This window comes from Polypterus senegalus, chromosome 15 (assembly GCF_016835505.1).
Source record: "Polypterus senegalus isolate Bchr_013 chromosome 15, ASM1683550v1, whole genome shotgun sequence".
NCBI classification, from domain to species: domain Eukaryota; kingdom Metazoa; phylum Chordata; class Cladistia; order Polypteriformes; family Polypteridae; genus Polypterus; species Polypterus senegalus.
In genome coordinates, this window is record NC_053168.1 from 106,641,411 (window position 1) to 106,658,612 (window position 17,202).

The 17,202-nt window shown below is 38.5% G+C and overlaps 1 protein-coding gene across 4 annotated transcripts in view; it reads left to right on the plus strand.

Annotated features, from left to right (window-relative positions):
• golga4 (golgin A4) overlaps positions 1–17,202 on the plus strand; it is a 225,531-nt gene that overhangs the window by 63,761 nt on the left and 144,568 nt on the right. For all 4 annotated transcript variants that reach the window (XM_039736487.1, XM_039736488.1, XM_039736489.1 and 1 more), the window contains 2 exons: positions 14,530–14,628; positions 15,622–15,772. In XM_039736487.1, the coding sequence (XP_039592421.1) occupies positions 14,530–14,628; positions 15,622–15,772 (250 nt within the window). The remainder of the gene's footprint in view (positions 1–14,529; positions 14,629–15,621; positions 15,773–17,202) is intronic.

Consider the following 17,202-nt stretch of genomic DNA (forward strand, 5'->3'; position numbering starts at 1 on the left):
GAGAGGCAAATCAAGTGACCTTGTATGAGATAGGACACATTAATGGCAGTTAGTTATGGGTTATATTAATCCATTCTTCATGGAGCTCTGCGTTATTCTACAGGCACAAAGTCATTACCAGGAATAAAAATACACATTTGTCAAAAAAGTACAGAAACATGAGTTTTAAACCTGCTAAAATTACAAAATAAAATTTGTAATTTACTGTGGTTTTGTTCCCTTTTGTATTTAATCCAAACATTTATGCACTAAACCCTGCACCATTTTATATTGTGAAAGTAAATGGCATCACCATTGATCATACTGTATCATGGCAGACACCCTAGCAAACAAGCAACTAGGTGGATGTAGCCATGAAGAAGATGCACACAATGGCAGTGTAAACAGAAAGATAAAACGTCATCCCAAGATTAATAAAACAACATTAAATAACATTAAATAAACAACATCCTAAACAGTATGGAATACCATGACAGGGAGAAATAAGATCACATAACAGCTCACTATTAGGCAGATTAGGTTGAACAGTGGTTACATAGCCTTATTTTACATTCAAGAAAGCAGGCATATAGTTATATATACCATGCTGGAATCGAGGTTCAAACCTTAATTGATTAACAATGGTGTTGCTGCTGTCCACAACACTGCAGGGGCATTCATTCAAAGTAATGACATTCTGAAATTTCAAAGAGGGCAATAATAATTTCCCAGATTAAAGTACTTAAAGTACAATAATCCAGACACAAGTAAGTCAATACTAGTACTCATAAAAATTAACTGCATTAAAACACACACACAAATATATATATTACAACGAACTGCAAGTTACCCAAAAAATTTGTTGTAATGAAAATTTCATTGTAATGAGATTCTGTATTTGTTGCTATAGTGCTTTCTTTACCTGGCATCCAGGCATTTGCAAACATTTCAATAGCTTCTTTCGCATTAATTTTAATCTCCTCCTGTCTACAAGTTATGCCGACGAGAATTTTTCTCAGCATTTCCTTGTGATAATACACTTTCAGGGTGCGAATGATGCCCAAATCAAGTGGTTGAAGCACTGCCGTGCAGTTGGGTGAGAGGAATTCAACGTGAACATTATCTAAGTGTGGAAGCATGTTGTGGGCAGCACAATTATCATTCAGAAGCCAAATCATACTTTTCTTCTTCTTCTTATTGTGAGGTTTCTGAACTCTTTTGGTATCCCCCCACCCAACGGGAATGTCACGCTGAAGTGCGTCCCGAAGCGCGATTGCCGTTTCTGTGGAAGCATGTTTGTCCATTGCTGGGGTAGCACAACAGCAGGCTCACAGCAGTGCAGTGAGGTGCCACAGCAGTGAATCCTAAAAGATTGGGATAGTGCTATAAGTCGCTGTCTTACACCCTAAAACATGAGGCTGAGTCTCATTACTTTAGCAAAGCCAGCTTTATTCAGCTTGAAACAGGAACAGCAGGGTTATATATTGTAGCGGGGTCTGCCACTCTCCTATAAACAGACATAGCAGTCAGGCAGGGCTGTGGCCAGGTTAGTGGCCAAGTAATCCTGTTAGCTGCATTTACAATGTTCCTTGCATCACCCATTGAGATCTTTTCTGTTTGCTTTGATGGAGAGATGCAGCAGAGGTGTGAGCCTGCTGTTGTCCTGGCAGCAGATAAACAGTCTTCCACAGGACACTGTTCGGCGTGCTGTCTAGTTGGTGGAGGTCCCAAAAGAGTTTAGAAACCTCACATTTACTTGAGTGAGTGCCGCATTAATAGGAATGTTTCTTGAACAAGCATCACTGTACCACATAAAAACGGCTTTTTTGACGTCTTCCAATGCATTAATTCACATATGTTTGCAACCTGAGATTTTTCTTCTTTTCTTCTTCAGTGGCGATGGCGAAATTCCGAATTCACTGGTAATGTCTCTAAATTTTTTGCAGCTCTCGATTGCTTCAAAAAAAAAAATGTTTTTTTTTCTTCTAATATGAACTGTTATCATTTTTTCGTGTCTGCTGTTTCTATAGGAGGGTGACAATGAGTTAAATTCCAATGGATATTTTTCAAATGTTGATGAGCGATAAGCAAAAGGTATCACTGAAAACAACCGAAAACAGGCAAAAAACAATACAAGCAGACTTCAAAGAAAGACATTTTTTTTACAATGTTTCTGTTTGGGGATTGTTGTGCACAACTGAACTGCGACCACATAACTAACTGCTCTGCGGATGATTCATTCAGGCATTTTAAGGTCTATTGGGCACTTCTTTGTAATGAAAGTATCTACTTAATGTACTTGTAGTAACGAGATTTCTATAGACTCGTGTCATATGGGGAAACTGTTTGGGACCATAAAAATACTTTGTTGTAATGAAAATTTCAACAAAATTGTAATGAAAATATAATAATATATATTTTGTGTATATGTATATATACAGGTATATACATACTAGCAAAATACCCGTGCTTCGCAGTGGAGAAGTAATGTGTTAAAGAAGTAATGAAAAAGAAAAGGAAACTTGCAGGTGACATTTCAAAAAAAATAAATCAATCAATCAATGACCAATATAGCCACCCTTCTTTCCAATAACAGTCATAAGCCTTTCCATTCATGGAGTCTGTCAGTTTCTTGATCTGTTGATGATCAGCTTTTTGTGGAGCAGTGACTACAGCCTCCCAGACACTCTTCAGAGAGGTGTATTGTTTTTCTCCCCCGTAAATCTAGCGTTTAACACTAGAATTACCAGAGCCTACGAAAAAACTCGTAATTCCGTCCCACCTTAAACTGCTTCTTAAATCCCTTCACACCTCTCAGCCAGCGCCCTTTGTCTTCTAAATGTGCTGATAAAGAGAAGCTCGGAGCAGCCGGCTATTCCATCCCCCCACCAATTTAGAACGTGCACGAACTTCTCTCAGCTCATGCCTTGATTGAGTATCTGGGAGTGAAGTGGAGTTTTAGAGTGGAAATAATAGATCGTTGTTTTTGGAACACACGCATTTCATGTCTGTTCCGTTTCTACAGTAATCTGTGTCAACACATTGTTAAAACAGAAACGTTTTTTTATATTCTAGTAGTAGATGACAAAATGTAGGCATAAACTGTATAATGTATGAAGCCTGAAGTCCAAATAGCAAAGAAACATTTTCACAAGAATAACACAATTGCACTTTTATTCAAAAATATAACTGCAGAAACAAAAGCCGCCTAAACATGTGACATTGACACTCCTTTATTGTAACTGCCTCCGTGGCTCAATAGACTCACCCCCGCTTGGGAATCAAAGGTCACGAGTTCGATCCTGTGCTCCTCCGTTTTGAGAAGTAAACTGCTCTTAGTCTTACTGTTTTAAAATAAAAGCATACATTTGATTTCAGTATGTAACAGCCGGTGCAATTTATGATCCTTGTAAAGGCTAGCTTTTTTTTTATTCACTTTTCATTCTCTCAGTCGCGTTCAGAATCAATCCATACAACCCCATCTGACACGGCTGTTTTCACTAAAGACGCGCTATAGCTCTGCAGTGTACCACGATGCATACTAACGCCAAACACCCTCAACCCAGGAACATATATTGGTGTAAAAGTAGAACAAAAGTGCACTTTTATTCAAGTGCACTTTTCCATCGCTTTTCCTGTAAGAAGCAATGTACACACTTCTCTCTATGCTGTGGTTTCTATTACACACCTGAAAGAAAGAGACAATACATGTGAAAATATCCAGCATACAGCAACATGCAGGGACTGGCAGGAACACTCAATAAAACTGAATAAAAAGAAAATCAAGTGACGGTGAGATCTGAAGAAGGCAGCTTCGCCAGCGTCTGTGTGTCAGAACCGGGTGGGGCGTTAGTATGCATCGTGGTACAACGCAGAGCTATAGCGCGTCTGTATTCTGTTTCTTTTGTACTCCGCGCACGCAGAGGAGAGAATAGTAAAGAGCAGTAACTTCGGCGCTATATGCAATCATCAGACACTCCCCATCTGCCCGTTGTTTTGTTATACTTTTCAATACTTTTTATACTGCTCAAACGGGCTTGCTCAAAAAATACACGTGTAATGCCACGAAAAGTGCACGCAGACACTTCATTTCAAACAAAACAAGTGCACTTTTATTCAAAACTACCTGTATAACCGAAGAAAAAAGAAAGCAAGTTACAGTAGGCGATTGATACGACAGCTTGCATGGTGCAATGCTAAGAAGTGCAGATTTTCATTCCGTGCTATATAAAATCATCACATTCAAATATTAACAGTTCCACACACCCAAGGACCGTCCTTCCTACATTTACGACACGTGTACTTGTTGCCGTGTACACACCTCTCTGTGCTATGGTTTCTATTACACTGAATGAGCACCTGACACTGCACTTTCTTCCCTGGGGGAAGGTCCCGCATCAGAGAATTTCCAGTTCCTGCATAAATTCACACCCGATCTGATGTTGTTCGTTTCAAATAATATTGCATTAGTGCGATTATATTTTCACATGTATTGTCTCTTTCTTTCAGGTGTGTAATAGAAACCACAGCATAGAGAGAAGTGTGTACATTGCTTCTTACAGGAAAAGCGATGGAAAAAGTGCACTTGAATAAAAGTGCACTTTTGTTCTACTTTTACACCAATATATGTTCCTGGGTTGAGGGTGTTTGGCGTTAGTATGCATCGTGGTACACTGCAGAGCTATAGCGCGTCTTTAGTGAAAACAGCCGTGTCAGATGGGGTTGTATGGATTGATTCTGAACGCGACTGAGAGAATGAAAAGTGAATAAAAAAAAAGCTAGCCTTTACAAGGATCATAAATTGCACCGGCTGTTACATACTGAAATCAAATGTATGCTTTTATTTTAAAACAGTAAGACTAAGAGCAGTTTACTTCTCAAAACGGAGGAGCACAGGATCGAACTCGTGACCTTTTGATTCCCAAGCGGGGGGTGAGTCTATTGAGCCACGGAGGCAGTTACAATAAAGGAGTGTCAATGTCACATGTTTAGGCGGCTTTTTGTTTCTGCAGTTATATTTTTGAATAAAAGTGCAATTGTGTTATTCTTGTGAAAATGTTTCTTTGCTATTTGGACTTCAGGCTTCATACATTATACAGTTTATGCCTACATTTTGTCATCTACTACTAGAATATAAAAAAACGTTTCTGTTTTAACAATGTGTTGACACAGATTACTGTAGAAACGGAACAGACATGAAATGCGTGTGTTCCAAAAACAACGATCTATTATTTCCACTCTAAAACTCCACTTCACTCCCAGATACTCAATCAAGGCATGAGCTGAGAGAAGTTCGTGCACGTTCTAAATTGGTGGGGGGATGGAATAGCCGGCTGCTCCGAGCTTCTCTTTATCAGCACATTTAGAAGACAAAGGGCGCTGGCGGAGAGGTGTGAAGGGATTTAAGGAGCAGTTTAAGGTGGGACGGAATTACGAGTTTTTTCGTAGGCTCTGGTAATTCTAGTGTTAAGAAGTGCCCACAAGTTCTCGATAGGGTTTAGGTCAGATTAGGAAAGGGGGCCATGTCATTATTCCTTCATCTTTAAGGCCTTTACTGGCTGGCCACGCAGTGGAGAACTTCGATGCAAGTGATGGAGCATTGGCCTGCATAAAAATCATGGTCTTCTTCCTGTATCACTGTTTGAAGAAAGTGTCTTCGAAAAACTGGCAGTAGGTTTGGGAGTTGATTTTGAGTTCATCTTCAATGCAAAAAGTTCCAACTAGCTCATCTTTAAAAATACCAGCTCATACCAGTACCCCACCTCCACGTTGGAGTGGAACTCTGTGCCCATTACTGATCCACAGGTCCATCCATCTGGTCCATCAAGAGTCACTCTCATCTCATCGGTCCATAAAACCTTTGAAAAAAATCTGTCTTCAGATATTTCTTGGCCCAGTTTTGACGTTTCAACTTATGTTTCTTGTTCAGTGGTGGTTGGGTTTCAGCCTTCCTTACCTTGGCCATGTCTTTGAGCACTGAACACCTTGTACTTCTGGGCACTCCAGGTAGGTTGCAGCTCTGGAATATGAAAGTACTGGAGGATAATGGGTTCCTGGTAGCTTCACGTTTGATTCTTCTCAAATCTTTGGCAGCTAATTTGTGTCTTTTTTTCTCAACACGTTTCTTGTGACCCTGTTGACTATTTGCAACAAAATGTTTGATGGTTCTGTGATCACACACCAATATCTTAGCAATTCCAAAAGTGCTGCATCCCTCTGAAAGACTTTTTACAATTTTTGACTTTTCAGAGTCAGTTAAATCTCTTTTTTGGCCCATTTTGCCTGAGGAAAACTAGCTGCCTAATAATTCTGCACACCTTGATATAGGGTGTTGGTCTCCTTAGGCCACACCCTCCCTCATTACACAAATACACATCACCTGACGTGCTTAAATCCAATAAGCATTCAAGTTAATACAGCTTGGAGTTGGAATATACGCATTAAAAATGATGATATGGTCAAAATACTCACTTGCCTAATAATTGTGCACACAGTGTATATATATCTATATCAAAATACCCGCACTTGGCAGTGGAGAAGTAAAAAGAAAAGGAAACATTTTAATAATAACGTAACATGATTGACGATGTAATTGTTTTGTCAATGTCATGAGTGTTGCTGGCATATATATATATATATATATATATATATATATATATATATATATATATATATATATATATATATATATATATATATATATATATATATATATATATATATATATATATATATATAGCAGAATACCCGCACTTCGCAGCGGAGAAGTAGTGTGTTAATGATGTATAATGTGTGAGTATGTATGTATATATAATAATACATACATACATATACATACATACATACATACATACATACATACAACAACATACACACAGGTATGTATATGTGTATATATATGTACGTGTCTATATGTGTGTGTATAGATTTGGTCACTGAGTGCAAGGGGAAAATAATAAAATGTAGTCTATGAGTTATTAAACAGTAAAAAATGTACGTTTTAAGAAGTACAGGTACATTGAGCACAACTGGAGTGGTTGCGTGTAAACTACATTTTAAAGACTGTGTAACACAACAGGTAAGTAGTACTAACAGCAGCTAAAATGTATATGGATCATCTCTCGGTAGTAGATCCCTTTTGAAAGGCGCTTCATGACCGCTGTGGTATAGAAATTACATTTTCTCTGTGAACGTTCAAATTTCTGCCTCTGGTAATGTGCCTTACCGGCATTACCAGCAATTAAAGAAAGTTAGTTTTGTGTCTTCTGCAGTGTTAAGAGAGAAAGGCTTTGGTTTGGGATAAAAGGAAAAAAGGTGTAAAAAAAGAAAAGTTGCCTTTTTCTTTTATATAGTATAGATAGATGTGTTCGTTGACGATATGAGCGTCTTTTGGGGACCGTCGCGGTGAATCTTGTGTAGACTGGTGAGACGTCCCTGCCATTAATCGGTTGTGATGGCACTGTCAGTCCTCCATTCCTGTGCGTGTCTTCATAATCCGAGTGGACGACCTCATAATCGTATGCGTGCAAAATAGAAAGTGCGAATCGCCTTAATATTAGTTTGCCATGGTGTAGAAAAGGGGTCCCGTGTTTACACTTGTCTGGGCTATAGCTCAGGGGGAGGATGAAAAAAATTTAAAGTGTTCACTTTGACTTAAGGCAGAAGCGCAGTCAGCGTCTCAAAGGCCGGCACAGCCATGCGCGCGTGCCGGCTGCTCGACTTTTGCTAGGCAGGAGACCCCAGTTTTTGCAGACACGTTCACGATATCAAAAGTCTCAGCGCTCTTTGGAGATCATTCATACGTGGACAAAATTGTTGGTACCCTTCAGTCAATGAAAGAAAAACTCAAAATGGTCACAGAAATAACTTTAATCTGATTAAAGTAATAATAAATAAAAATTCTATGAAATTTAACCAATGAAAGTCAGACATTGATTTTCAACCATGCTTCAACAGAATTATTTAAAAAATAAACTAATGAAACAGGCCTGGACAAAATGATGGTACCCTAACTTAATATTTTGTTGCACAACCTTTTGAGGCAATCACTGCAATCAAACGATTCCTGTAACTGTCAATGAGACTTCTGCACTTCTCAGCAGGTATTTTGGCCCACTCCTCATGAGCAAACTGCTCCAGTTGTCTCAGGTTTGAAGGGTGCCTTTTCCAGACGGCATGTTTCAGCTCTTTCCAAAGATGCTCAATAGGATTGAGGTCAGGGCTCATAGAAGGCCACTTTAGAATAGTCCAATGTTTTCCTCTTAGCCATTCTTGGGTGTTTTTAGCTGTGTGTTTTGGGTCATTGTCCTGTTGCAAGACCCATGACCGGCGACTGAGACCATGCTTTCTGACACTGGCCAGCACATTTCTCTCTAGAATCCCTTGATAGTCTTGAGATTTCATTGTACCCTGCACAGATTCAAGACACCCTGTGCCAGATGCAGCAAAGCAGCCCCAGAACATAACAGAGCCTCCTCCATGTTTCACAGAAGGGACAGTGTTCTTTTCTTGATATGCTTCATTTTTCCGTCAGTGAACATAGAGCTGATGTGCCTTGGCAAAAAGTTCAATTTTTGTCTCATCTATCCATAGGACATTCTCCTAGAATCTTTGTGGCTTGTCCACATGTAGTTTGGCAAATTCCAGTCTGGCTTTTTTATGATTTGTTTTCAACAATGGTGTCCTCCTTGGTCGTCTCCCATGAAGTCCACTTTGGCTCAAACAACGACCGATGGTGCGATCTGACACTGATGTTCCTTGAGCTTGAAGTTCACCTTGGATCTCTTTAGAAGTTTTTCTGGGCTTTTTTGTTACCATTCGTATTATCCGTCTCTTTGATTTGTCATCAATTTTCCTCCTGCGGCTACGTCCAGGGAGGTTGGCTACAGTCCCATGGATCTTAAATTTCTGAATAATATGTGCAACTGTAGTCACAGGAACATCAAGCTGCTTCGAGATGGTCTTATAGCCTTTACCTTTGACATGCTTGACTATAATTTTCTTTCTAATCTCCTGAGACAACTCTTTCCTTCGCTTCCTCTGGTCCATGTTGAGTGTGGTACACACCATGTCACCAAACAACACAGTGACTACCTGGAGCCCTATATATAGGTCCACTGACTGATTACAAGATTGTTGACACCTGTGATGCTAATTAGTGGAAACACCTTGGATTAACATTTCCGTTTGGTCACATTATTTTCAGTCGTTTCTAGGGGTACCATCATTTTTGTCCAGGCCTGTTTCATGAGTTTATTTTTTTAAATAATTCTGTTGAAGCATGGTACCGTTCATTTAATCATGGCTAGTGCCGGAAAAATTATAAAATGGAAGGAGGATTACACTGAGTATGGCTTTACCAAAACAATTATAGATGGCGAATCGATTATTCATAAAGCTTGAATTGGTGGTCTGTTTTTCTGTGTTAACCTCATATTTTTTCATACTTCTTCTCAAACCAAGGTGGTGCGAGGGTAAAATGAATCGGGATGCGCTGATCAATGTAATCGGTGTACCAGGAAATCATGCATTGACAAAAGTTCCCCTTTGCTTGTAATGTAAAGTGTGATTAAATGCATTATTTTTTAACGCGTTATGGAGCACATGCATCGAAGCTTCTCGGCTGTGCTTGTGCTAAGAAAAGGAAAGATTTTAAAAATAACGTAACACGATTGTCAATGTAACCTTTTGTAAGTAGTGCCTGGAGGATTCGGTGTGGAGAAACTCTAGAGACAGCGTGCGTATTAACTTGTGGATTTTTCTGTGAGTATTTAGTGGCAGTGTGACGAAGTTGGTTTGAACAACGGCGTTAGCCGCTCAGCTCAGAGCGAAATGAGGTAAATGGGAGGGGAGATGATGATGTGACTCCCCACACGCCTTAACTGTCAATCCCCCATAAACACAGTCTCCCGGAATTTGCATATGCACACCCCTTCACCTGCAATTTTAACTTAGGTACAAAGTGATCAAAACTCTCGTTTATATCCTGCGTCCTCTCATTAAACTTGTATCCCGCATTACCTGTGGGCATGAGAAACGCCAGCGGCAGCCTGTCTATGAACTTAATTTAAAGTTTAGGTTTACACCTTGCTTTTTCCGAAGTAGCAGCACTCATGAATATGGTAGTATATGTCAATCGCTCGCTTCTTATTGTTTCGCTGCCTTCTCAATTATATAATGCATGTTTTCTTCAGCGCTTTTTGGAGGTCTTCCTGGTTTTCTACGCACTGCGTTGACAATCGGTTCACGTGATTACATGGGAGGCGTGATATTGCCACACGAAACCCTGCCCACCCACGGCTTTCGAGCTCAACTCCATTAAAGTAAATGGAGAAAAATACCTTCCAGTTATGACCATTACGCATAGAATTTCGAAATGAAACCTGCCCAACTTTTGTAAGTAAGCTGTAAGGAATGAGCCTGCCAAATTTCAGCCTTCTACCCACACGGGAACTTGGAGAATTAGTGATCAGTCAGTCAGTCAGTGAGGGCTTTGCCTTTTATTAGTATAGATATATATATACATATATGACGAAGTACTGCTTTTAAATTTTTATTAAGAAGTAAAGAAAACCTTTTTAAACTGACGGAAAATATACCAATAACTATCTGTTAAGGATCTCTTTGTATAGCACGTTGTCAGTTCAGCACTCCGGTTGTAATATGAGGAAGCTGCATGAGCTCACTCTTGAGAATGCAACGTATAGTTTTGTCCAGGAGGAAAACAATGTTGCCTCAAATCAATGGCAACCTTTTCTACGGTCTGTCCCTGAGACTTATTACTTGTCATCGCGAAGCAGAGACTTACTGGAAATTGGAGGCATTTGAATTGAAATGGGAGATCAGAGGGTATTAAGGGGATGCGAGGAATACATTAAGTGTGGAGAAACTCTAGAGACAGCGTGTGTATTAAATTGTGGATTTTTCTGTGAGTATTTGGTGGCAGCGTGATGGAAGTTACTTTCGCAAGACTGCGCTAGCTCTGGAGCTCAGCTTGGCGCATATTCTTTTCCTACCTTGTCAATTGTGTGATGCGTTTTTTGAACACGTTTGATGCATGGAAGTGATCACTCGTACTGCGTTCAGTCAGTTCACGTGAGCTGCTCTCTTGTGTGATGTTGCGATGTCCACGGCTTTATTTAATGTTAGCTAAGACCCGGCACTTAAAAGTTTCTCGCTACAGCAATTTTAACTCCATTAGAAAGTGATCCAAAGTCTTGTTTATACCTCATGTCTTCTCATTAAACTTGTACCTTGCGAATAAAGTATTCGTCGAAGGCATGACAAACGTTAGCGTGAATGTGTCTATAAACTTAATTTAAACTTACGGTTTACACCGTGCTTTCTTTTTGCAGTAGCTGCACTTATGAATAAGCTTGTATGAGTTTTTTCTTTTGTGCTCTTTGGAGCTCTTCCTTGTTTTCTACGTACTGCGTTCATAGTCAGTTCACGTGATTACGTGGGAGGCGTGATGATGTAAGACGCAACTCTACCCCCACGGCCATCGAGCTGAAGTCCATTACAGTATATGGAGAAAAATAGGTTCCAGTTATGACCATTACGCGTAGAAATTCGAAATGAAACCTACCCAACTTTTGTAAGTAAGCTGTAAAGAATGAGCCTGCCAAATTTCAGCCTTCTACCTACACGGGAAGTTGGAGAATTAGTGATGAGTGAGTGAGTGAGGGCTTTGCCTTTTATTAGTATAGATATATGTGTGTATATATATTAGGGTGCCAGTGAAAATCAAAGTTTTTATTTTCTCGCATCTTAGCTCCTAGTTTTGTTCCTCTAGTTACCATGATAAATATTGTTGGACTGTCATAAAACTTTGTGTAATTTAGTGGTGGCACAAGAGATCAGAATTTTTCTATATTCACTATACAGAAATGTGCATGCTGATATGACTCTTCTGTTCAGCTCTTCAGAGCTTTTCAGTTAACATAGTTTTTGTTGGTGCTGGAAACTGTTTGAGATGGTCTTCTAAAACTTGTAGGAGGTACTGTTTCTGTTCTTCTTGGTTTTTGATGGCCAAATTGAATGACTGAATCAGTGCCACCCCTCTCTCCACTGCATCATTGACCACTTTCAGGTGTTTGACATTGCACTGAGCTTAAATATATGCTTCATTTACTGTCCCATGAATCGGCATCGTCCACGAGGAAGCCCTGTGAAATCTCCATACAAGTGAAAAACTTCCTTGTGTTATGTGATACAAAGTGTGTCAACTGGGTTTCAGCAATGCAGCTTTCCTCAACTATTGCTTGTACAGATGGATCTTCATCACCGTTCCTGTTTAGTTTAGCAACCAGTTCCCTTTTTTCTGTCACAGACAGTTGAGTATAAAAAATGTAAGCCTAACAAGAGTTTCACTCAGGTACCAAAGATGACATGTAAAAGTCTGTATTGTTGCATTTGCAACTGTTCTATTTACATCACGGTACATCACCAGGGCTTTCAGCAGCTGGAGGTCATTTCGTGGAGCTGACTCTGGGAAGGTACAGGTGTACCATGCTTTGATATACACCTTCACCACAAACATGTTGAACTGCTTAAGCTCAGACAGTTCATGAGCAGTCAAGTGAAACTGCAAGCAAAACATTTAAATCTTGAGACAGTACATAAGTGTTGACATCCATCGAGCTCTGTGATAAGCTCCGGGTATATTAATGTGGCTGGCCTCAGTAGACTCGTATCCCAAAAACAACAGCACCAGGTGTTGTCTCTTGGATGCTGTTCCTGCAACTGTGACAGACAGAATGCTTGAATGTCCTGCTTCTCTGGCCCAAGTATATCAGCAATTACTCTGTCATTCCGCCTTCATGTGACGATCTGTTGATATTATTCCACGCCACAGCAAATCGCTCAAACAGTAATATAATAGTGTTGAGTAATTAGGACTCAGTAAGTTTATAATTTTGATACAGCTTTGTAGCAATTTAAAGATGCAGATAGAAATAAGAAATAATGCCATCCAGGTTGTAGTATATAAGGTCCCACAGTTGACAGTTCACGTCAGAGCACAAACCAAGCATGAAGTCAAAGGAATTGTCTGTAGACCTCCGAGACAGGATTGTCTCGAGGCACAAATCTGGGGAAGGTTACAGAAAAATGTCTGCTGCTTTGAAGGCCCCAATGAGCACAGTGGCCTCCATCATCCGTAAGTGGAAGAAGTTCAAAACCACCAGGACTCTTCCTAGAGCTGGCCGGCCATCTAAACTGAGCGATTGGGGGAGAAGGGCCTTAGTCAGGGAGGTGACCAAGAACCCGATGGTCACTCTGTCAGAGCTCCAGAGGTCCTCTGTGGAGAGAGGAGAATCTTCCAGAAGGGCAACCATCTCTGCAGCAGTCCACCAATCAGGCCTGTATGGTAGAGTGGCCAGATGGAAGCCACTCCTTAGTAAAAGGCACATGGCAGCCCGCCTGGAGTTTGAATACTTTCCTGATGCACTGTATGCTGAATATTCCAAGTACAACACCTGTCAATAACAAGCATAATAGTTACATGAAAAGGGGATTTTACAGTAAATACTAATGACTTCAGTATTGTGCCCCCAGTGAATGTTGATTTTATATATATATATATATATATATATATATATATATATATAAATTTTTTTTCATGTATCATTTTTATGAAAAGGAACATTTTTACAGGGTAAGACTTCACAAAATAGATAAGTCACTTTTTCACATATTGTTCGTTGGCACCCTAATAAATATATACACCCTTAAATGCAGCAAATCCAGACCTACGTTAATGAATTAATGCCAGATCAGTGCCCATTTCTCTGATTTAACACATTCCATGCATTTGACACTTTTTTTTAAGTTGGTCTCTATTATGAAACTCTAAATGGGAGCCTGTACTGTAATTGCAATCTGAAATGTTGCTTTTTTATGACCGACAGTTAAGTTACAAAGTAAGAACTAGCAATGACCAATCCAGAAGCATAGAGTGTAATGTACACAGCTTTTGTTTTAAGGGAATAGTTTTCTTTGTCTAAGGTAAGTTTTGTTCTGGTATCTCCCCCATGTCCAGCTCGTTTATCTATGGAAATAAGACCTTTTGCATTCTGTTAGGAAATATTTAGCACTGTTATTTTATAGCATATACCTACCAATATGTAGCAATGTCCTAGTACATGCATTGTCTATGTGTTAGACAATATAGGGCAACATTTTAGAAAGGTTTAACTAAATCACTTGTTTCGTATCACATTGAGCCAATCTTAAAACTTAAACACCATTTAATTGTGGCTTCATGGTTCTGCTCGCGTATGTTTGAGTAGAATTAATTAATTTTCTTTTGTACTACTTGGGGGAAATTACAGAATGTGGAATGAATCATCTCAAGTTAATGGATCAAGGGAAATGATTAAACCAGCTAAAACCACATATTAGATTTTCCCTTTCTTTCCCCTTGTTACTAAGTGTTCTGTTCATGGATTGTAGCTAAAACAAATTTTTGAATAAGGTGCATTGCTTTTAACATCATTATTTTCACCTTGCATGGATAACTGATTTTGAAATTCTTTCTTTCCATTTTAGGAACTACAGATGGACCAGCAGGCTAAGAAGCATTTACAAGAGGAGTTTGATGCAGCTTTGGAGGAGAAAGATCAGTTCATTACTGTGCTTCAGACACAGGTATGACACTATAGTTTTTAGTGGACAAGGCTACCGGCCTTTAAAGTTAGTTTCCATCTCCATTTAGTGCTTGAATAGTAAGGCTTAGGTGTAACATTACGTTTTGCATTTATTTTCTTAAACAGTTGTGTTTGTTTCTTACTAGTGATATGCAATGCTAATTAAGCTCTTGTCGAAATGATAATGGGAATCATCTATTTGTTTTACAAATTCATTTTTTCAAGATGTCGTACTTACTTTTGAGGTAGCTCTATATCAAAAACATTAAATTCTATAGATAATGGTACAAATCTTACATAATAATTTAATATATGATATTCATGCACACTTTAGTATGATGTGGTCCATTGGATTAAAACAATAACAAATGTTTTTCATTTTTTATGATTCATTTTTGTGTGACACTGCTCATTTTTTTTCACCGTCTCCCACCATAATTTTTTGCATGCGTCACTAATTTGCTCCCACAGTCAAAAGACTTGTCGATGACTATGGACCCTAGACACACACATACTCAAACTCAGTCAACATCGTGTTAGAGTGTGCTTTGTGATGGTCAGAATTTGTTTTTACCTTAAATGCTTGACTACCTGGCTTTAGCTTTCTACAGCTAGTGACCTAGTGGTCTACCAGCTGGTGGTCTGGTTGAATACTGTACACTTCCAGCACCTGCCTAGGGCAGCATCTTTGTGCAGGTAATTGTAATGTTAAATGTTGTTTTTAGGAACTGTTTGGTTTCCTGCAAATAGTCTAGTGTAGTTCTCTTTGCTATCGTACTGTAGTTATTCTTTCCTTGTTTTAAGTAAATATACTTAAAGATTAAAGGAGGTGAAAATTCTTTTCCATGTTCACTAAAAATATAGGACTATAATGTCTTTGTAGAGATTCTGTTGTTTTTTTTTTTTTTTTGGTTTTTGTTGAAGAAAAATTCAGATGTTTGCACTGTTTTACGTGTTCTGTCACTTGAGTAAATCACCGTTCATTTGTGTACAGGTAGCCTTGCTAAAGCAGAGATCACATGGTACTCATAATACCATTGATGTGCCTGTAGAAGATGTAAAGAACACAGAGGGTCACAACATATCATCTACTCCTCAGAGCCCCACTACAGACGTAATTGCAGAGAACAGCAGCCAGCCTGAAGGTTTGAGTATATATAGTCTTTAAGCATAGATATTGAAAATATTTAACTATACACATTGATCCATTACCTACCAGTCATTTTTCCATGGTCAGAGTATGGTGCCAAAAAAGCTAAATCTTATAAATGTTTTTGAATCTTTAATTTGCATACATGCTTTTTTTGACAGTTAATAAATTAACCTTAAGCCAAAAATAATTTAAGCCACAATTCTCTGACTAGCTTTTTGGTTCTTTGTGTGCATAATGCTAAATCATCTGTTGATACTGTTTTTTTTTTTTTTTAAATGTGATTCTGTTAAACATTGTCTCTATGCCCATTTTACTATAAAAAGACCTGGTTTTCTTTATTTATTTCTGTTATTTAATTTTTTATTGGTGTTACCTCTCTAAGAAGGGACTCCTTAAGCCAGGCAAAGAAGGAAACTGCTCTGGATAATGAACTACTCATAGACACCCCACACTCACACAGGGTCCTGTTTGGATTTGTCAGTTAACATAGCTTTTTATTTGTTTGGTGTTATGAAGTAAAAACCTAAAACTGCATAACCTGGCCTCCTAATAGCTGCCTTAATCACGTTTGTACACTGTTCGATTATAGAAAATGAAGAGTCCAGTGTGACTCCTAGGTGTTTTTAATAAGGTGTACTTTAACATTTCAAACCTAGAATTGTGTATTCAACTGTACCATTTTTTGCTATTTATAATAATTTTATATTTACTTTTGTTAAATGTCATTTGTCACAGATTTGTCAATGAATTCTCCCCAGATCCATTTGTAATAATTTTGTAGATTCTAAATTATCTGCCATTTCACTTACCACCCGCAGACTTTACCAGGTTAATGTATATTAAGATCCACACCCTAGCATTAATGTCCTAAATGACACCACTTTTAACATCACCTAATTCAATGAAAGTAACTTGCAACATAACCATTTGAATCCTGTGCTTAAAGTGCTGATTATATGATTTGTTTCATCACAGAGTTCCAGCATATTAGTTAAAATTGATTTCTCCCATCAAAACTCATTTTGACAGTTCTCCAATATGCATTTTTGACATTTTGATGTGTGTTCTATCTTTTACTTGATAATTGGTTCCATTAATTTGCCTGTGATGCATATGAAGCTTACTGGCCTTTATTAATGAAGATCATCCCAACCAGCTTTTTAATGTAATGGCACAGCATTTGCTAGTTTGTAAAATTCTAGTAATTTCCCTAGTTTGCAATCATTTTTGAAAAATATCAGACAAGGGTTATGTCTGTACTCACTAACCTCCAGTGCCCCATAACACAATTTAAAAACCTTAAAAAATTCTATGGTATTTTGTAAATGCAAATTAATAATTCACTTAAAATGGCAATTTATGTGACAAAGTAATATATACCATGATTGTGAAAAGATAACTACTTGAAAACTATTGTCGTTA